At 44.9% G+C, this 22,216-nt stretch overlaps 1 protein-coding gene across 1 annotated transcript; it reads right to left on the bottom strand.

Annotated features, from left to right (window-relative positions):
* Nucleotides 1–1,483: 1,483 nt before the first annotated feature.
* On the bottom strand, nt 1,484–17,832 carry LBH (LBH regulator of Wnt signaling pathway). Its single transcript, XM_074947094.1, has 3 exons — nt 17,590–17,832; nt 14,514–14,616; nt 1,484–4,138 (listed from the first exon to the last, which is right to left on the bottom strand). The coding sequence occupies exons 1-3, from the start codon at nt 17,613–17,615 to the stop codon at nt 3,950–3,952; spliced, it is 318 nt and encodes a 105-aa protein (XP_074803195.1). The 5' UTR covers nt 17,616–17,832; the 3' UTR covers nt 1,484–3,949.
* Nucleotides 17,833–22,216: the final 4,384 nt, after the last annotated feature.

Genomic DNA, 22,216 nt, shown 5'->3' with positions numbered 1-22,216 from the left:
CTTTGGGGTGGATGTCCCAAGAGTGTGGGGTTCAACTCAGACTTTCAAGTGCCATTTGTGCCTCTGAAAAAAATCTAGGGTAGAATCCACAAGACTACTTAGGCACCCAAGTCCCCCACTATGGTCCACAAAAGTCACGTCAAACCAGCTAGAGGCCTAAGTTCCCTCAGGCCAACACCTACGTTTCTGCCTCAGAGCACAAGCACTGCTGGCTCACTCTAAACACCCAGACACCTGTCTCCCCACCAAGCCCCAGCACAATCCACAAACCCTGGGGAAGATTGGGTGACTTAAGGGGGTGAACACAAACAGCCCAATCCAGTAGGTACTCTGAGCATGCTTACCAAACTGGGTCCCATTCAAAAGCCAGGAGAAGGCTGGTGGTGCCCCCACCTGGGAACTTTTAGCCCAGCTGGGTGCCTTGACCAGACTGCAGAGTGTCTTCCATGAGCGCACCCACTTGTTTATCTACAGTGGAACAGTCATTGGGCGAGAGAGAGAGAGGGGCTGTAGTTGAGTGGTTAGGTCACCACTTGGAAGGGGGAGACCCCAAGTCCAAGCCCCCTGCTCCAGTCACTCATTTATCCACAGGGTAACAGCCTCAACAGGAGACTGAAGGAGCCCCACATCAGAATATCCCATAGTGATTGGAACACTGCCCTGAGAGGTGAGAGACTTCAGTTCCAATCCTCTTCCCACCTGCCTCTACCAGAGCAGGGAACTGAACCTGGATCTCTCACATCCCAGGAAAGTGCTTAACCACTATGTTAAAGTTAGGGTGGGGTAGGACCATCACCACTTCCTTGGGAGTGAGGCAGGTACCTAACTTGTTCCCACAAGAAACTACACACCCATTCATGGATTGTTAGCAGAGCTAGGCAACTGCTTACATCTTGACATCCATCTCTGAGAAAGGGGCAGGGCTTAGCACATGGGCATCTCCCATTGGTTAACTTAGACAGGGAGAGGCCTAGTATACTGGCTTCTAGACTGTGGATCATGTTCTTAGGCTCCTGTCTCTCCCCATTTGTTGGATTCGGAGCCTAGGTGCCCAACTCAGTTTTGTAGACCGCAGTGTTCCTGTGATTTCCTAGGTGCCCAACTTGCAATGCTCAAGTCCCTTTGCAAATTCCCCCACCCCTTAGTTCTTTGCAGAGGTGCAAGGCAAAGAAGAGTCAAGTCCCTTGATTTCATCCTTTCAAGTGATTTAGGTGCTAGCTCAACAAGCCCCTTAAGAATTATAATTACCAGGTAAGTCTAAACATATGCTTAAATTATATCAGCTTTACTGGGACACATGCCTAAGTGCTTTGCATAATATGGCCTTGCTTTTAAAGTGAAAGGTTGCTTCCAGTACAGATTAAAGCTCTGGGAAATCTGAAATCCCAACCCACTTTTCTGTAAGCAGAATTTAAAAAAGCCACCAAGTTGGAAAGCATTTTCAAACTTTATTTACAACTGTCACAGTGACAAAAAAGTAGTTTGAAAAAAAAAGCTAGCTTCTCCCTGAGGCTCAAAAAAGAATTACAGAAGTAGAATGTACATCAGACAACAGGAGTTTTACTGGAGTGCTTTGTTCTTCAAATACATTTGACAAATAGAAATATACACAATACCATGAAAAAAAAGAAGAGGATGCAGACAGGAATATGCCAGTCTTTACGGCAGACATTTCTCCTCACATCTGGGGGATAAGGATTTCCATCCTTTTGCTACCCACGTAGTAACCTCTGTTAACAAGTCTCAGCATGGTGGCACAGATTGGAGACTAGTAACAGTTTAAAAAAGGAGACTGGCTGGTATACAGGTGTACAAGCTCATTCCATTAGACAGCAAGACTAGAACAGATGTTCAGATACAAACAGCTGGATCCATCAGTTTAAAAATGATATCACTAGATCATGATGAGAGGTCAGTGATGACAAACCATCCACCAAACCTTGGGGGGGGGGGGGGGAAGAAGAGAGAGACAGACTGGTTCTTTGCGGCTAAAAAGGAGGAAGAGACAAGCTGCATTCTACATTGGTACTAGTCCGAACAATACAAAAAAAGAATCAGTCTCCAATCCCTCAGGTCTGTCTGAAGTCGTAACAGAGCTGGTAAGTTATTGCCATTATCTTTAATCACAAGCAAGACAAAGACTAAAACAATCCTGCCGATATGTTAAAAGCAATCCCCCAACCCCCACCAGCGTTTAAACTACTCATGAGGTATTAGATACAAATATATATATATATACACACACACACACACACACAGTCCAAATATATTTTTAATTGAACCAGTTATTAACAGATGGGATGCACTGGGTTTTATCAAAATGTCTGGTTAAGGCCTTAACATCGGTCTTTCTTCCTTTAGTGTCTCCAGACTTGTTTTAAGGTGGAAACTACCAGCACTTTATTCTTAGACTTGTCAGCTCCCCAACAGATGCCTTGGAGCCCCCTGGAGCTTTTCCATAAAGTTTCTGGATTGCCACTTGTGGAAAGTGGCAAGTCAGCCTGCCTTTCAACCAGTTCCCCTAGTAGACAAAGGTCAGGTAGGACAGAGACAGAACTCAGCACTGAACAAGTTGCATGGGATACCTTAGACCTTACAAACCAGCTTGCCCTTTATTAAACTCTACTAATACTTTGTTACAATCAGAAGCACATCCTTTTGTCCAGAACACTCAAAAGCCATGAAATACTGTGAAGAGAGGAATCATTTCCCCACCCCCATCTTATCCTTTCAAGTCAGCCATTTGATTTAGGACTGCCTCTTCGATTTCACTTTTGGCAACATTCTTCTCTGACTTTGAGCGAATTTTCAATTTCATCCATTCTTATGCAGATGATTTTTGCAAGCATCTTGGTCGGCCAGTATTGCCAGGTCTTGGAACTCTGGTAAAGCACTGCTGATAAAGAAAACCCAAACCTACCATGTCCCTCTACTCAGCCAGTTTTGATCAGACTGTTGACCCAGCATGTTTGAGATGGAAACCATGCAGCCCCAGAATCATCTAGAAGGCAGGTGGCCCCTTCACCTTGCAAGCTTTATGCACCATGAGTTGTCTCTTCCTACAGCAGTCTCAGCTAGCAGGAGAGAAACATCCTAACTACTTCTAGAACAAGATCTCGGGTAGATTTAGATGTTGCGAAATTTCTTTGTTACCTCATGCTAATCTGCAAGATAAATGAGGACCTTGCAGAACAGATGGAGAGTAGCAGCAGAACACACTGACCCTGCCAGCTGAGCTGTTCAGCATTACAAGGATTAAATGCAGACAGAAGAGAAGGAGAGAAAATACCTTCTGGGCAAAGACTGGGATCAGGTTTGATAGTTAACACAAGAAATCCATTACTCTTACATATGCTTGTGTAACTTCAGGAGATGTGCAACCGGGAAAAGACTACAAGCCCCTCTGCCTCTCTGCCACCCAGCAATTGTCAGCAGAGCATCCATTTGGGACATGTCACCATACATTTCCCCTCCACTCCAGATACACAAACAGAAGCTTATAAGAAAGGAAAATTTAAGAGATGAAGACTTTAGCCTCATGCTTTTGTAGCCAGAGGCAGTTCCTTGCTCAACACTGCTGCAGTTTACATTTCGCTTTATTCCCACCCTCCCCACAACTCATTAAACAACCCTGCTTGTTCACCAGCCACCAAGGGCCTTGGAATTTCACTGCCGCCTCTCAGTCTTAAAAAAATTAAAAAAAAAAATAATAATCAGAGAGTGATCTTGAGAACAGCAAACATTTTTCTCTGCATGACTTCCTTCCTCAGAAGGTCTGGAGAGTCTGTCACATCGAGGGCTTCAGTTCGACACAGAGAATATGAAAAAACCTAAGATCTTGCAGGTGCAAAATTGAACTTTGTCTTTTCTTAAGAAAAAAAGACCTTCAGAACAGGTGTGGTGCTTCCCTCAAGACAATACAATCCCTTGTATTTTCTTCAGCTGCCATTTATTGCTCTTTGTTCTCTTTCTTTGCCTCTTCACAGTTTTCTTCCTCCTCCTCCTGGACAAGGAATTCCTCAGGTGGCCACCTCAGCTCACCGCTTTCCACGTCCCCCTCTGTTGGCTCCACCACAATGGAAGGCAGGCGGTCCTTCAGCTTACAGTAACGGTCAAAGTCTGAGGGGTCAGGGAAAATCTGAAACAAAAAAAGGAATGCCTCATTAGTACCTTTTAGTGTTTTGATATTGGCTAGCAGCTTACAGAGCATCACAACTATCAAGAGCCAAATCTCAAGAGGTCTGGTTCCAAGGGACAGAGTCAACCATAAATGAAGTTCTGAAAACTCCTGAACTTGCAGGTTGGCTTCAGGAAAACTCATGAGCCAGGCTAGGACCTGAAGAACCAGAATGCTGCCCAAAAAAAAAAGGGGGGGGGGCCAGGGCAGCTGTCTGAAGGATTCCAAAATGGACAGGCTGCTGGAGTAAAGTTCAAGATGGACATCTCTATGCTTTCAGACACTTATATCAAGTAAGCCTCCCAGAGATTCACTGCTTACTGCCAATGCTCATGAATTTGCAGCCAGAGCTAAAAACCCTGCTATGAGAATCTGATGTCTGCATTTCCTGCTTTTGGTCAGGCCAGAAATATTGTGAAAACAGGCTCTGCTATTTTAGCTCTTCTGCTTCTTAGTCTTTTTGCCTCAAGGGTTTGGACCTGCTATCTAAGACTGTTTGCTTGTTCGGAGTCAACATGGAGAAAGCTCTTTTACTGAAATGTGAAGATAATTCTGCGTAGAGAACATTTCCAGGATTAGGGGACAGTATGCAGGAGTCATAGGATGAAATTTAAAGGCTAGAATAAACTATCCCTCAATGTTTATAGGGTTTGTTTCAGATTATCCTACAAGGCCAGTATTTTCTATTGCTCTGAAAGTTCCTGAGATGCATTTCCCAGTCCGAAAGCCGATTTGGACCTCCTGCCATCTTCCATTTGGATCCCACCCTTTGATAACCCCAGCAGACCACGCAAGCCCAAATACTGGTGCCATTTTGGTAGGATAATGCTGGAGATGGGAGAGCACCCAGGTGGTTTTCTAGAGCAGAATATACTGTTAGTGCTAGGTATCAAGGCAGAAACTCAACCTAGGAAAAGCACCCTGCTTTTGTAGTAGTGTCTTGCAGGAGTACTTGAAGTTAGAGACCAAATGGCAAGTTTACTGAACCTTCAAAGCAGGAAAGAGGCAAGAAAATACTATTGTTTGTGAGCAATACAGTGCAATTGTGGGTTACCAATGGATGTCTTTAATACACCCCAGTTCACACAGACAAGAATTTGTAGTAGAAAAAGAGGGACAACTGCCAACTGATTATCCACTGGATAATCAAACAATTAGCCATTTATCAAAAATTCCTGTCCTGTTTACAACTAAGCATTTACCTGTGCATCATTAAATATAAAACCTAGGTCTTCAAAATATGATACAGCAGTCACTACTGCTACTCCATTTTCCTGAGGCTTGCAAATGAGATGAGAGTAGTGCCTCACTTAGACACCAATGCCTACATTTTCAGAAGCATCCACTAGTTTCGAATGCCTCATTTTTTGAGAGGCAAGGCCTGTTTGTGTTTTTTTAAAAACACTGAGCATCTGCAGTTCCAATGGTAGTGGCAAATGCTCAAGTCAGAAGCCTGAGGTGTTTCTTCTGAGTTTGGAGCAGGAGCAAACAATCTACCTAATTTTAAGATGGAGCTTGATAAATTTATGAAAGGGACTATAAGATGGTGTTGCCTGCAATGGAAGGGAGCTGGACAAAGTGATCCAACAAGTCCCCTTCCAGTCCTATCTTGGGCACCCATACCCAGTAGACATTCTTGGAAAATTTGGCCTAACCTCTTCAACGGCGCTACTAGAGATATGCTGTAACATGGCAGTCAATTAACCCCTTCTGCAGATCAGTTTCCATTGAGTATTCTGAGATTCACTGCCAGGACTCAAGAGCCAAAGGAAGCATAGTTCAGATGTACTTTCGAATACTCAGGGTTTCACAGGATTTAGCTGTATTATTCTTTAGATAATGGAAAACTTTTTGGGACCTAATCCTGAGTTCCTGCCAGTTTAGTAGCAGTTAAATGGCTACTAAAGAAGGGAGGGAAAGGAAAGACTAACTTTGGGAGAAGATACTGCAGTAACAGCCTCAGTATGGCCACTAGAGACTGCCAGTCAGGGATGGATCAAAACAAAAAGCCACATTTCAGACAGGCAGCCTAGGCGAGCAGTAGGTAGGAAGGCAGAGGGGTGTCTAATTCCAGCTCTCCCACACCGCTCCAGGGCACCTTAGCCAGGTCCTTCAGTGCACTGCTAGGAAGCTAAGAGGAGTATAGTATGGACAAGGCCTATGAATGCTGTGACGTTAACAGGTGTGTTGCAGTTTATGCTTCGTGCTATTACTCATTCCCAGAGCAAGCCATACAGCAACCGGGTCTCATACAATTTAGTGGCTTCAGCCAGGCCAATCCCAGACATCCAATTCATTGCTTAAGAGCTGTAGACAGAACTGAACTTTCAGTATCAACTCCCCAGACTTGGAATACAGAGAACCTTGACACTGTATTGTTTAGAGGGCGGCAATGGAAAGAAAGTGTATTATAGTAGGTTATATATGCTGATAATGCCACTAAAATAGCCTACACTGTAGGAAAACAGCTTAATTATTATACTGCTAACCTTTGGCTGCTATCATTTTAGCTGCATTAGGTCAAATGGAGTAGTTTTGAAAATAGACTGACAGATTGGTTCTCTCAGAGGCCAAGGAGCGAGTCATTTCCTCACAAACAAATATCCCCAAATGTGGTGTTCAGCTTCGTTTTCGTACTAGCACAATCTTATCTTGAACAGCTGCACGAGAGGCTGAACTCAAGGAGGTCAAGCTTTTTTTCCACTAAGTCATGCTTTTTAATCAGAGGCAGCACAAAAAAGGAGATGTCGCAATTACCCTTTCCAAGGGTGTGGACAGTCAATGGAAAAAGCGTATGAAGCCAGATTTCCTAGCATGTGACAGATAGCCTCGCTTGTTGCCCTTATTATGGGAACTAAGGAAAAAGGTTTGTCACAATAAGACTGCCACTTACATTTAGGGAACAGATCAGGCAAATTACCCCATGCACTCTGACCCCTAGCCACTCCAAAACGAGAGGCAGATTCCTAGTCACTGTACAGAAGAGAAGAATCACTTCTTTACCCTCCCTCCTCAGCCAGATCTCTGTATGATCTGAAATACAGCATAGGCTGAAATAGCCTGAGGGACATCCCCCTCCAGAGCAGGAATGGAAAACAAAAAGGGAAATCTGCACCCACATAACCCACTGCAGGTTTTATGTTGATCTCATGGCACTCAAAATCCTGTCCTGGAATGCAGTGTGAATGCTCATACGGTGTGGATATTAAAGCTTGTACTTACATGCTTCACTAGAGAGTCCTGGAGTTAAAGAGCTAAGATCAGCGTGGGACATGAGCTTTTGGCACCTTCCACCAGCCAAAAATGCTACAGAAGAGCGTTTGTGATGGGCTAACTTTCCCCTGCCATCTACATGACTGCATACAACTTTGAATATGCAATCACAGCAACTGTGGTCACTGAATCACAAGCCTTGGCTTCTAAGCTTTATGCAAAGAGCTCTGGGACACATCTTTGCAGGCTGCAGAGGGCAAGTAATAGGTTTGCTGCCTTAACTATGACATGCAGCACACTTTGCCTTCTCAAATCCAGGCTTTGTTCAGAGGTCTTTTGGCAATCCCATTCTGTTCCACAGTAGATTCAGCACCAGCTCAGGTACACGCAACCCGAGTTCTCACCTTTTGCTTAGAAGGTGAACTGAAAGGCAATACCAGAAATTGAAGCCCCAGACTTAAGGTCATCCATGTAGATCTCCATGCCAGGTGACCCAAAAGTGACTTCTAGATTGAGAAATTGGCACAGAGAATGGAAAATATTTAACACCCCTGGAAAGGCAGATGGTGCCAGAGCCCTTTCCCAGCACCCCAGAGCAGAGGAGCTTTGCCATAATTAAACTAACCTTTGGCTGCTAACTTCATGCAGGACTGCAAGAAGCTGAGAAATGCTAATAAAGAAACCAGATACTACTGGACAGTAAGATGCAGTGTCATTAACTGTACACGATGGGCTAATTATTGTCAGTACAAAACGAGACAGCAGCAGCAGCATGAACATCCTGCTTTCTGGGAGGGGGATGGGAGACTTGGAAGGATCACAACATTAGATACAGAGGCCCATATTCCAGTCAAAGTTACGCTGGTGTAAATCCAGAGCAACATCCATTGACTTAGAGGGAGTTAACTTCAGATCGACACTGGTGTAACAGAGATCAGACTCCAGCTGCTGCGTCTTTTCTTCCACAGACACCCTGAAAATTGTTGTTAGTAAGAATACACTGGTGGGAGAATATAGCTCCCTCCAGACACAAAAGATACTCCCAAATGAAGCCAGTTGCTGCCTTGGACAGAGCCATACGTGTCTAACCACCTATGTTATATGGGTATGGACACCAGTTCTAGGAGACTTATGTTCTGACATTGGCACTTCAGTCTGCATCCAGTGGGATATCCTGTACTACTGTCACAGCAGAGAACCCAGTCTAATGGAATTCAAGGGTGCATACAGATACTACCATCCTCAGAGGTAGAGCCATGATACTAGAAGCTAGATGTTCTTGAAGCCTAAGACCAACTACATCTTATTTCAAACCTGAATGGACGGCTGTCAAGGGAAAAGTTAACCCACTCTCCCATCCCCAGAAGCAGAACATACAATAGCCCTTCTGAGAGACAGGATGAAAGTTCACATTGGATTATCCTTCTCTTTAGAGGTAAGTGGTAAGAAACACTAGGGCACCTGTTACTGCCATGACTACTCAGGATAGCATAGACAAGTGTCCAGACTGATGAAAAGTGGTAAGGAAAGTGGTGTTTGTGGGTGACGTTGCCAATCAGGAGAACAGATCTCCCCTTGCAAAAGCTGCATAGGGGAGGGTAAGAAATTCTACATGGAGGTCTTGAGATCAGATGGTCCGTTTATCATCCTGGGTTTCAATTTAATGCTGTTCCTTGGTTTACAAAGAAAGTTACCTTTAGTTCTAACAATTCCATCTCTATCCTTTTTAGCTCTGATCATATTTGTTAACATTTGAAGCACTACTTCAAAGTTACTAGGCCTAAGTGTTTAGCCTGATCTATGCAGTAGACATATGTCAGCATCTGCCAGTGCAACTTCCTGAGCCACTGCCTGTACTATGCACAGCTGGATTAGAGTAACAGGTGAAGTTATTTCATCCAGGCTTTCATTTTGTACAGTGGAATCCCTTCAGGGGACAGTTTTACACAGTGCACGGATATCAGTTCCAACACAGGATTGCCTCAGTACAGATATGGCCCTCCTTACTTTAGTATAAAGGTGTCTTATAAGACAAGAGATGAATATGAAGGCATACTAAGTTCCCCATTAGCCATCAGGTTGGCAATACATGTGTCTTTGTCCATGGGTTTCAACCCCTCACATCTGAATCATTACTCATCTAGTTCCAGCAACATCAGTTCAACTCCACTGAAGTCAGTGGAGTTACTCTGGGTTTACATTCCAATCTGTAACACTAGTGTGACTCCCTATATGGAGTTAGCTAGCAACACCCAATATTGCCTTTTCCTACTGAAAATCAACTTTGTTCCAGCAGAACAAAAGAGGAGCTGGCTCCCATGGGTAGACGGTGCTGTTAGAAGCCCTAGTCTCAATGAGGGGAAGAAACCTCTAAGTCTCTGCCATGTGCGTGAGGGTTACACATCAGACAGATCAGATCCCTAGCCAGTGCTAGGATCCCAGCATGAGAATACCATGACTGAAGGCGTTCGAGCTTCCCAGGACCACCAGAGCAAGGCTGATGTGACTAAGCCAGTTCAGTCATTGCATGCCTATCCCATTTAGGCATAAATCAGTCACCTGTCCAGGGCAGTTAGTCCACAGGAAAGAACTCTTGGCTCAGAGTTTGGCACACACTCCTTGCTTAGTACAGCTGCCTCAGGCATCAAGATGTTTTCACTGTGCTCAACCCCAGCTACCATTCCAAGAAATTAAGAGCGATTCAGGTCAAGGCACTGTTTTGACAACAGTGCAGCAAAAATGATTAATTTAGTCTTGAGAGCCTTGTTCTCACCCACATCATTTGCGCTGCTGTGGAATGACATTAGGAGACGACGAGCCAGCAGAGAGGTGGCTATTAGGCTTTTTCAGATAACCAGCCCTTCTCGGGGCTGGTTGAGAGAGAAGGGGTCACCATACATTAGCTCCAACTGGCTGTAAAGAGACAGGACTCGCACAAGGCTGCCAGACTGGAAATGAATGAAACTCTTCATGTGCACATTTGTCTCCGTAGGAGGGGCATCTTGCTCCATCAGCTGCATTTGAATGAGTTACTGTGTTAATATTCCCACAGGAATTATGGGACGGCCATTAGAGATCCAAAAATAGCTCTTCACTGCAGTCACAAGACCCAGTCTGACTTCATTTTTTCAGATATATTTTGCCCAGGCTTCCCATAGGAATATGCTTTTATTGTGCCAAACTCCTGCTCTGCTTCCACCACCTGCTTCTATTCTGGCCCTTCAAACCTGGCAGCTGAGCCATCTTCCTGGGTAGGTAATGTATTAATAAAAACTTTGTCCTACAAGGAAAGAGTTTTAAGTGCATTAGCTTAAAACTCTCCAAGACGGTCTATTGGCTGCATTTAAGTATAGTTCCATGCTAGCTATCATTAAAGCCAAAGGAACAGAAAGTTGACAATTGAGATGTGTGTGTATATATAATTGCATACAAATGGAGAATTTGGGCCAATGCGAGTACAACAGCACATGCAAAGTAGGTATAGATGTCTACAAAAAGAATATGCTTGCCTCATCCTTCTGGAAGTCAGGCCTTCACATTGCTAATTTAAGAGCAAACTTACCAGGATACGTTCGTTTTCCTGACATGCACTGGACTCATGAGGTACATTAGTTCAGTTGTATATCTAGACAGAAGCGATACTCTATTGCCAGGAGTACGAAAGATCAGTGTTTTAAGTCTACAGAGCACAACAGCTCGTGCGGGACAGAGGCAGGAGTCTTACAATAAAGTTTAGAAATCACTGGTTAATCTTTCCTGCAAAGTTCTGCTGAACTCTATGTTTACATTCTCTTAGCACAGAGCCTTTTATAGTTTTCCAGTGATCACGAGAGCATTTCAAAACAGAGTCGAGTACCAAATCTATGCTCATTTACTTTAGGACCAAGGTTCTGATTTAAGGGCCCTAAAATCTTGCAAGTTAGTTCACGAGTTTTCTACTGTTAAGGGCCACCTTCCAAAGAACAGTCCCCTTCTAGGATCAGGATCCAACTAGGGACCAGTTTAAATGCTCAGGGATCTAGAGACCCATGGTTAGATTTACAACTCCATGTCAAGCTCATCACCACAATCCAAAACTAAGTTGAACACTGGTACAGAAGAGTCATGCTGAAATTAAGGGACTGCATATGTCCACCGGACAAGAAAATACTAAAACCAACAGAGCTCCAATTCTGGTTTTACAGGTCCTTGCCTCTTATGTCCAAGTGCTGCGGTTCTTATAATTGGAATTCAACTCTGCAAGATGGGTAGAAGAAGATTTTGCAGCTTAGAACAATGTTGCTTCTATTGCAGGAGCATTCATGCTTCGTTAGCCCTGTCCACTTGTAAAATACTAAGCTCCGGCACTCAATAGACTAGTTACAATTTCCCATATAGAAAATCTTTCACAATCAGCAGGAGGGGTGGGTCAGCCGTGCCAGTCACAGAAAGCAGTGAGCTAGTGGTTTTGTTTGCATCCTGTTAGGGGGGTTTCTCTTTCATTCTTAGTGTTTGATTTTACTTTAAACTGTACAAGGCTGTTTTATTTTCTATCACTGTTCAGATTTAGTAATCCACATCACAATATGACAAATAGTTTCCATCCCAGTGCATTAGTGGGAGGGCTACAATCTAGACCTTCATTCCCCATTGTAGCCTGATTTACAGGGAATGTAAATAAAGCAGGACACTTGTGTACATTGTTCATATAACAATTTGCTTCTGAAGATTGCCAGCATGTCGCTAGTGTCCTACTAAAAGGTGACCACCCACTTTTCACTCAACCCAGCCAGCCAAGGACTGTATGCTAACAGAGGGAGAAAGTAGCTTCTTACAGTCAACTAGGCTGTCAGTTAGGCCAAGCAAGTGTAGACATACCAATAAGAAGCTTGCAGGCATTTGAATAGGACCAGACCACTACAGAGAAGCAAGAGCTCTGAGAGCCAACAACACTTTGCTGTTACAGTAATTTGCAATGCTTAGTACTAAATGCAACTTGCAAATGTGAGTGGAACTCCCAGCAACTTGAATGCTGCATCCAACCAGTTTACCCCCCACCCCCCCAACGTTAGGGTCTAAATAGACACACTTACTAGGGCAGGTCTACACTACAAACTTGCATCAGCACAACTGCACCGCTTCTGATGAAGATGCTAAGTTGACAGGAGATTGCTCTCCAGTCGGCTTAATAATGCCAACTCCACAAGAGGTAGTAGCTATGTCAACGGGAGAAGCTCTCCCGCTGAGACAGTCCTGTCTACTTGTGGGTTACGTCAGCGTAAGGACACCGCTCAAAGGTGTGGATATTTCACACCCCAAAGGAACAGTTATACTGAAGTAAGTGTGGAGTGTAGACCTGGGTCCTAGTATTGCTAATGCTCACACAATATGGTTAGGACAAGCACGGCACCTAGATTCTGACTAGTTCTCCAAAACCTCCAGATCTGTCTGGACAGTTTAAGAGGAGCCTAGAGGAAGGGCGTTATTGGCCTGATTGGCTGTTTGGTTTCCTGCGGTGACCTATTAACATCATTATTGCTGGTTGTGTGCTACCGTGATGAAGCGGGGTTTGAAGACTCTTCTTGTTGAAGTGTGCCTACTCCCTAGAAGCCCCAACTCACTCCCGAGCATCCTTACAACCTTTAGAGCCACTCAAACAGCTATTTCACATACAGACGTGTAAACAGAGCACAGCATGTGGAACCAAACCAAACATGCCACATTTTCCCTGTCCAGAGGGTTGGTTTAGGTTGGATCTAACATGTTGATGCACTCTATGCTAGTATATTTAAGGCCCTTTTCAAGAGCTAGGCGTGCAACAGTGCACCAATTTGCATGCATATTTAAAACCTACACATACAGTAGCTGTAACAGCATCTGCAAGTGGAAAGTTATTTTTTATAAACTGCCCTGTTATGCACAGATCAGGCACACACAAGCCAGCCACTTGCATGCACAAGCTCACATATCAAACTTTAATAGTAAGTTTCCCACAGGGTAGTTAAAGGGTGAATAATCTCCATTTGAGGGGACTGGGAAGGTACAATTATTCAAATGCTCATCCTTTGCACATGTAAGGTGATGCAGAAAATAGATTGAGACAAGCATTGAAATGTTGGTCAATCAATAGGCTAATATCAAGAGTCATACAAGAGCTCACCACCCCACCAATATGGTCTTAATGGCCCATATATCAGAGCTAGTCACTAGAGTCGGTTGAAAGTTTTGTCAAAAGTTTCACATCTGAAGATGCTGCTTAAGCGGAACCAAAACATTTTGCAAAATTATATCAATTTTGATGAAACTTTGCTTTGGAAACTTCAGTTTTCAGAAACAGTGAAGCAGGATGTTGATATTTTTGGAACAAAAAGTTTAGATTTTCCATAACAACGTAGTTTGATTTTTAAAATTTGCTTTATTTTCTAATAAAATTTTTTTAGAACCCTGTTATTTGGAGGGTTTTTTATTAATTATTTTACACAACACACTTTACTATTTTGGCTTTTGCAATTTTTGTGGGATAGAAAAAATCCAGTTTCCAGCTAGTTCTACTAACGCAGTCATTTTAAGTTATAGCCTCCTACCAAAGGTTATTGAAGTGCCAGGAGCTTATATCACTGAGTATTCAGATTAAGGTTTTTTGGGGAGAATGGGGAAATAGACTGTCTCATATGGCACATGCAAACAGCATAAAATAGCCTTATCTGCTCAGTATAAACAAAGAATTATCTTGAAAGACTGAAGTCACACAAATAACTCCTCCCATCTGCTCTAGGCAGACTGCTTGTGTGCCAAGTTGCAGCTCTGTCAAAAGAAACTCCAGGGTTAGATTGTCCACTAGGGCTATCCAAATTCCTGATTAGGAAACTTCCCCTGGCATAACCCCTCCAAGAATGCTACATGATCAGGATTATGTAAAAAACAAAGAGGTACTTGGTTAATACAATCAGATATTAAGATTGAAATTAAATTTTGACAAATTGCTGCTGCCAAGCAAACATTCTAGACCACTGACTTGTTCTCACTACGGCAAGATTTATTAGCTCAGATATGGAAAGGTACATTAGGCTAGAAATTTTCAACCTAGCTTGGACAGTTCTTACCTAACCAGCCAACAATGCTGTCCAGTCAATAGAGAGCTTACCTGATATGATAGGCCATCCTTGCGGGGGCTTAGCCCGATTTCATCCATAGATGTAGTATTCATCATCACCTCAGTCATTTCAGCTGATCTCAGATAATCAGGGCTGGAAACAAAGATAGAGATTTTTTTTTCAGCTCTTATGGAGCCATTAGATCACGGTTGTCCTTGAACAAGATTGTGTAGTATCTAAAGAACTAAAGCTTTATACTGCTGCAGAGCTAGTCACAGATATAAGAACCTAAGTGCTAAACCACTGAATCCTATTTCTGTTCTTCCCCCATCCCCTTCTTCATAAGGGATCTAAAATTATTCACCTAAAGAATCAGTACACGATATCATGCACCCAAAAAGTAGTTTGCAGGATCTCTCACTTTGAGCAACACAAGATTTCACCAAGACTGATTAAAGTTTAACTCCACTTCCTCTAACTCTATCCTTAAGTGTAGGTTTAAAAAAAACCAACACCCACCACACCAAGCACTAGCACTTCCTGTTTTCCCCCACCCAGCTTTAAAAATTAATCCATTTTAACCCCTACTGACTTATTTTGCTACCTCAGGCATTTAGTTCCACACTGGTTGAGTAGGAGATATGCCAATACCAGCTCTGCTTTTGCAGTCATAATGAAGTTTCCAGTTCGACAATTTGAGAAAGTGAAGTTGATTTTCACAGCTTGTAGTTCCTCTATTTTACGTTATGCTATTCTTTAAGCCTATTTATAACCGCAGTACTTTGTATCTGCGCACACAAGTTAACTCACATTTGTCACCAAAATACTGACCATCTGTTGCACCTTGCTCCTACGAAGTCACTTCAGACTAGTTCACATTGCCCTCCCAACGCCACTCCAGCTTACTATGCATGAACCAGCAGACCTAGGGCTTTCAAAAGCATCCCAAAGCACAAGATACACAGATAACAGATATATAATGATAAGCACAGACAAGGGCTTTGTTCACATTGGCAAAGTGAGACCATATGATGCACCAGCTCTTGGAAGTAGCAGCAGTGGAAGCTGTAGCATTAGAGTTGATGCAGGTTTCACGATATCATATACCTAACTCAGTCATGACAACTTGTGGAGCTTGACCACAGTAGGTGTCACTCATACAGTAACGGGTAGAGAGCTGGAAAAGACCGTGTTCTTTTCCAAACTTTCACTAAGTGGCACACAAAGAACCTTGCCGATGGGAGATCTCTGCAAGTGCACTGCAGATTAGTATACAACCTTCCTAGCCTAAGCTAATAGTAGCTCGTGTACTTCCTAGCCTCTGCTGCAACATACCAGTCCTGGGAGTGAGAGAAGTTACACAGAGCCATTTGTTTGATGAGCTGGAGCTCTCTATTTTCCAACTCTAAATGCGTTAGAAGGATACTAGCCAGTCAGCACAGGATTAGTAAAAACAAGGGTTTTTGCAAAATCCAGTATCTACATGCATGTTTCTAGGACTGTCTTAAACTGCACTAAAACAACAACATTTGCCTGCAACCATTCCCCCAAAGCGTTTGCAATCCAAACTACTGCACGAGCCAGTGTCTATTTTCATCGAGGGAATCAAAAAGAAAGGAAGTGAACAAGAGTGTTGGTGAAATGTAGTTAGATGTTTAGAACGCTCAGCTCTAAGAATACAAGGTATTCACAGGGGAGGAAGGCTGCTTAACTCAGTGTCCTTTTACAACTCCCAGAAGCAACATTAAGGATATTAAGTAGGGCGATTTTTAATTTGGAAAGAAAGGTTGGAGGTGCAACATAAGTGCCAGTGTTATGACCTGAGCAACCCCTCTAATTCAGCCCGAATGGAAGAGAAGCAAGAAAGTCATAAGCAACTGAAAAGCAGGGTTTTAGGACCTCAACTTCAGCGTACTATTGCGAGGTAGCTATGAGGCAGCTAAAGGTGACAAACTCACCAAAGTTCCCACACAATCTGCTTTAGCTCTAGTCCAGGGCTATTCGGATTTCAGTCCTCAAATGGACTTGCACACTGATTGTTCAAAGGATGCACTTGAAAAGGAGTGTACAGGCAATAAGGGAGCCTGGCCCAGCCTGTGCCCGCAGTTATATAGGTGTAAATCCAGAGGAACCGGCAGTGAAGCCAATGGGCTAAATTCATCCCAGAAATAACTGCTGAATTCAGTGGTTTACTCTGGCATAACAGAGCACAGTCTGGCCTTGTGGATTTATTGAGGTGGGGGTGAGGGGAGGATGCAGGGCAAGGGCAAGGCTGCTACACTGTCTCCCTAGGGAAGGAAATGGGAGTTAGGATGAGCAGCTGCAGCCAAGATGTTGGTCATTTTCTGCAGCTGACCTGATCGCCTCTGCCCTCGCTGCTGGTCCCAGCGCCTGACGCTGGCCAGGCTCAGCGCAAGGAAGATGGTAACCGGGTGCGGGATTTGCAAACCTCCTAGCAAGTTCCAGCTGCTGGACAAACACACACACGGAAAGCATTTCCGCCTGCCTTCCCCGGCGTGATCCCCGCACGGTCCCGCCCGCGCTCTTCTCCCAAGCCAGGGAGAGGATGAAGAGGAGCTAGCGAGCCACCGCGGGGTGTGTGCGCGTGTAAGGATGGGACACTGCAGCCGCTACAGCATATGCGATCTACGGCCGCCAGATCGCTTCTGCAACACCCCTTCCCCTCCAACTCCCCAGCGGGGCTCAGGCCCCTGCTAGCGCCTGTTGCAGCCTCAGAGACTCCCTCGGTGAATAAAACCCCTCTCCCCAGCACAAGGCTTTGCAGCCCTAGCGGCAGCTCACGCATCCGCTCTCAAGTGGGCTTCCAAACCAGCCAACGCCCCCCGACCCCAGCACAAGCTCCAAGACCCCCTAGATTTTTGTGACTGGGGCGGGCAGGAGGAAGATCTGGCCACGTTTTCTAGCCAACCTCCCCCAGCCCTTCTGCACGCTTTACTGCGGCCCCCAAGCCCACGTCCTTTGTTTCCTTTCCCTCATACCTCCCCCTCCCGTCACAACCTTGACTGTGACTTCTGCCTGCAAAGCCATTGCAGGACGAATGCCCCCCCCCTCCTCCTCCAAAGCCTTAGCCAAGCGCCCCCGGGACCCCCGCCGGAGGGTACTCACCAGTGAATGGGGAAAAATACAGACATGAAGTCCTACCACCAAGGCTGACACGCGCCCTTGGGATGGGGAAGCAGGGAGCGTGTAAGGGCCCAGTGGCTTTCCCTGAGAGCGGCGCGAGACGGCCAGGGGCAGAGCAGCCCGGCGGGGAGGCTACGCGCTGATCGGCTTTTAACCCACAAGACAAAGGACACGCTGCCAACCGCCACTACAGCCCTGAGCCGCCCCAGCGGCCCGGGAAGGCGCTTATATAGAGGAAGGGGCGTGGCTTTGCCCACAGCGCCCGCCCCCTCCCTTGGATGACGTCACCAAAATCATGAATGGTTTCGAGCTTCCAGCCCCGCGGCGAGCGGCAGCTCTGGGAGCCCGGGCTGGCGAGCGCCGATTGGACCCAGCTGGGCTTCGCTTCCATGGCCTCAGCGGGGCTCGGGCTGCTGCCGCAGGTTGTTACCCAGCCCAGCTCTCGCTCGGGATGCGACCGAGCCCCTCTCCCCTGCGCGGCGTTTCCGAGCGGGCGGTGGGGGCGTGTTTGGGTTTGCAAGCGTGCCGCTCTGCACGGAAACCAGAGATCGGGGCGGCTCCGCATGTGCTAAGTGCTTTGGTAGTGAGTCTGCGTGCGACGTTTACACTCTCACTCCTTTAAAAAAAAAAATCCCATTCATTGAAACGGTGGCTGGCAGCACAGGCCCACGAGCTAGTCAAGCACAGCTCCATCATCTCTGTCCGGTCCATCCGCCTGGCTCTCCACCAGACTGAGCTGTTAGAACCAATCACAGCGGCCACTCCACCTCCTTTCAGCTTTCTGCCTTACTCCCCTGCTTTCTTTACCTTGCTGCCTCCAAGTAGACGCTGAAGAGAAGAGAGCACTATTGGTTTCTATTTTGGGCTGCCTAATCTGGATAGGAGCAAGATTTAAAATAATCCATGGGAAGGTGGGAGGAGGAAGAGCTGCGTGATCACAAATTGCTGGGCTGAGTTTTTGTTTTTTTCACCCTGGCTCTTCATGTTGGATCTTATTTTTAATGTGTTATGCTTCTTTGCTGGCGGAAGGAATCGTTGCTGGTGCTGGGTTTTTTCCGCTCCACGTCAGTGACACTCACTCATACACACACAAACACAAAGGTTGGGCCAGACTCCGCTCTCGGTTACCTGGGTACAAATCCACAGACGCTAATGGAGTTACTGCATTTACACCAGTGTGCTGAGATTGCCATCTGCCCACTAGTTTCCAGGAACAATATGACTGTTTTAAGGTAACAGAAGTAACAGGAGTCTGAGGTAGGGCTGGCACTCTGTCCTTAACACATCATCTCACTTTTGGTGAACTTCACCCCAAAAGAGAGGGCCATCACATTGCCTGTGCACCACTTAATCTCCCTCGAACCATAAAAGGAGATATTAAATAGGGTTGAAGTGGCTCTGCACAGGGGTGAATTTTACCCCCAGTGCCCAAACACCACTATTTACCTTATATAAAACTACATATTGCTGGAGACCTCTGGGATGCATAGGCAAATTGGGGTGAGATGTGAATAGTGTGTGAACCCTAACTTTGAATTTCCTTGCTGCTGTCAGGTTATGCTAGAGAGATACTGACATTGATCATGACAATAAAGTATTCCCAGTGAAAGAACATTGGGTTTCTGCCAGCTCCATTGACACTGCCTTCCCCCCACCTCCCAAAAAAGAGACAGAGAGAAACGATCTCTAACTGATCTCTCAATTGTTGGGGAGGATTCTCTTGTTGGCAGATTACCCACAAGATAGACAGGGTATGCAGGAGTGTCTGCTGCAGGCAAAGATTGATTTGTGAAACTTTTAGCAGGAGGGAATTGAGCAGAAAGCCACACAATGGGCTCCAAACTCCCAAATGAGGCAAATAATGCCAAGCCATATTTATCAAACAAGAATACAACCACAGCAAAGTACAGGAGGAGGAGGAGGGGGAAAATACATTGCCTGCTTGGGAAAATTATAGAACCATTAGAACAAGGTAGCAGATAGTTTAGGTGAACAGGTAAATTTCCCCAGCTTTCCTCTTAAAATTAAATCACTGGTGATGAAAGTCATCCCTGGGCAGAGCGCCCCAAAAGGCCTATGCTCATTAAAATATCATTTAAACCCTAGGCTGTGTGCATAAACTAATCCCAAGCACTACAAATCCTTCGGAAATATCGGAGCAAAAAGAAATCACAAGGGATACAGAGTAGGTGCTACTGTGTGGGTCAAATCAGCAGAGGTAGATCCCGAAAAGCACTACTGTCAGTCACTGGTCCGGCTGGGCTCCAGAGACTACTGACCTATACAACACGTTTTTACTGTTACCCTCCCTTCCTATCCTCCATCTCCCGACCCTGTCCATCTGTTCCCGGCTTTTTATGTCTTCTTGTAATCCTGGAGCTCACAGTCTAGGGCAGGGAGTGTCTTTATTTTACCTGCTTGTAACACTTAGCACTAGACTTTGATCCTCGAGTTGGTGCGTTAGTTTCTACCATAATACAAATAAGAAAGAAAGACAAAGTTGGTTCCTAAGCAGCACTCACAAATGCCGCTATGGGACTGTTTTGCCTGCAACAGGCACCCAGATACTGTGCTGACAACACCAGCATCTTAGAAATCCTCAGACAGGCAGCCAACTTCGTGCCAGCAAAACGGGTAATTGTGCATACAAGTTGGAACGGTGCTTGTAGTAGTTGTCCATATTGCTCCTTCAGATGAATGTTATGCAGGGAAAAGAGCTGCTCATACAAAAGCTGAAGTGGGTACGTGTTAAACTCTAATTTTTGAAAGCTGGGTTTAAAACCAAATGTTGCCCCACCCCTATCATCCCAAAACCATAGGTGTGCGTGTGGCCCGACACTGGGCCCGACAGACAGCTGAATAGCCTAGTTTAATATTATATAATGGGGAGGTGGTCTTTTTGCATCAGGAGCCATCAGTCTCTCCTTTGTGCCAGGTTAAAGTAAATTACGAGGAACTGATCAAACCATCCCAAACAGATTTAAGTTCTGGTGGGTGAAAAATCACCCCTGTGCAAAAGGGTAGCACTAGGCTTAACTTAATTAAATGGGACTTAAGCAGTGCATAGACCTCATGCTGCCTGTCTCCACAGAGGTGAATTTCACCCTGAAGTGAATATAATCAGTTTAACCTTTATCGCCACCCCCAGAACATATGGGCACCAGTGAAGGTCAGCAATAGGAATCCAACTGATTTCATGAACAATGAATAAGATTTTGGGCCTTGTTTGTTTTTTAAATGTTGGAGCCAGTGAGTTGAGCAGACAAGTAAAAAGGCAACCAGTTCTCTCCAGCAGGTCTAAAACAATCAAAAGGTCTGATTATGCAATCAGCGCAGGCGAGCAATTCCCATTCAAATCAATGGTGCTCAGGATCAGGCCCACGCTCCAATTGCTCCTAACCAAATGGTCTGATAGACAGATGCAATTCTATAGTCACTGACTTTGTTCACCCAGGACCCAATCCGGTGAGATTCTAAGGGCCAGATTTTTAAGGGCACTAGGTACATAAAGATTCAGGGAGATGGCCTAGTGGGATTTTCAAAAGTACTGAGGTAACTACAATAAGAGTTAGGTGCCTAGTTGCTTTAGAAAATCCCATTGGGTGCCTGACCCTTTAGGCATCTAAATACCTTTAAAAATCAGGCCCTAAGTGCCCTGATCTCCCCTGGCCTCCAGCAGGAGTTGAGGACTCTCCGTATCGGGCCCTTTCTCAATTGCCTCTAATGGATCGTCAGAAATTTCTCCCTGCCTCTCTCATGCACACATGTAGAGTGTGGTTTTGTCCATTTGTATGGAGTTGTCCATAGATAACAAAAGAAAAGAAGAAAAAGAAAGTGTCCCATTTAAACCAGACACACTGAATTTTCTGTGTCAAAAATGCTTCTTTAGTTAGCAGCACTTCAGTTCTGTGGCTTCCCCTTAATCCTTTTGGGCCTGGCTCCCATGGCAGCATCTGATTGAGGTCTTTTGTTCTTGATTTCTCAAGTACCAAGCTGACTGAGGGCTGTTTTGTGATTAATCTGACTGATTGACTCTAGACAGAGGACAAGGCTGGAACAAATAATTCAATCCAGCCCTGACTTTTTAGAAAGCAGTTTCTCCTCTCACTGGCCGGGTTGGTTTTTTTGTTTTTATAGAAAAAGCAGAGCAGGGAACCCCAGGCCTTAAATCAGATTAGATTGGGCCTGTTCCACGCCATAGGTACAGGGATCTTTAGGTCGCGTTTGGTTCTAAGAGGGTTGCCAGGGGCTGGATCTAAGAGAGCATGGACCACTAAAAATATATATTTGTGTTGCTTGATGAAAACAGATACTTAAAAGTTCATGTCAACACATGAAGTTATTCAGGAATAGCTATTGCACATTAAATTCACACCCTATCTTAATCTGCGTAAATTTCCAACGGTAGACAAGCCCTTGCACTGACACCATCAGGAGTTTTGTCTGAGTACTGACTTCAGGATTTGGCCCCATATACTCAGTAGGTAGAAAAATCCTGCATAGATATTAAAAGCCATATATATCCTTAGGGTTCTCTACATGGAACCTCTTAGGAAAATGAATCCAAATTAACTAAAGGTGTGAATTTAAAGCAAATTCATTAAACCTC

Source organism: Natator depressus, chromosome 3 (assembly GCF_965152275.1).
Source record: "Natator depressus isolate rNatDep1 chromosome 3, rNatDep2.hap1, whole genome shotgun sequence".
In the NCBI taxonomy this organism is placed as follows: Eukaryota; Metazoa; Chordata; order Testudines; family Cheloniidae; genus Natator; species Natator depressus.
The sequence above is the reverse complement of the archived record's forward strand: the minus strand, read 5'-3'. Positions and strand labels throughout refer to the sequence as shown.

What these genes read in the sequence shown, in the direction of transcription:
- LBH (XM_074947094.1), bottom strand. Translation starts at nt 17,615, where the DNA reads ATGTCTGTATTTTTCCCCATTCACTG. An exon ending in GTATTTTTCCCCATTCACTG is followed by an intron (nt 14,617 to 17,589) that starts GTGAGTACCCTC and finishes CTTTGTTTCCAG; the next exon opens with CCCTGATTATCTGAGATCAG. An exon ending in AGGATGGCCTATCATATCAG is followed by an intron (nt 4,139 to 14,513) that starts GTAAGCTCTCTA and finishes TTTTTGTTTCAG; the next exon opens with ATTTTCCCTGACCCCTCAGA.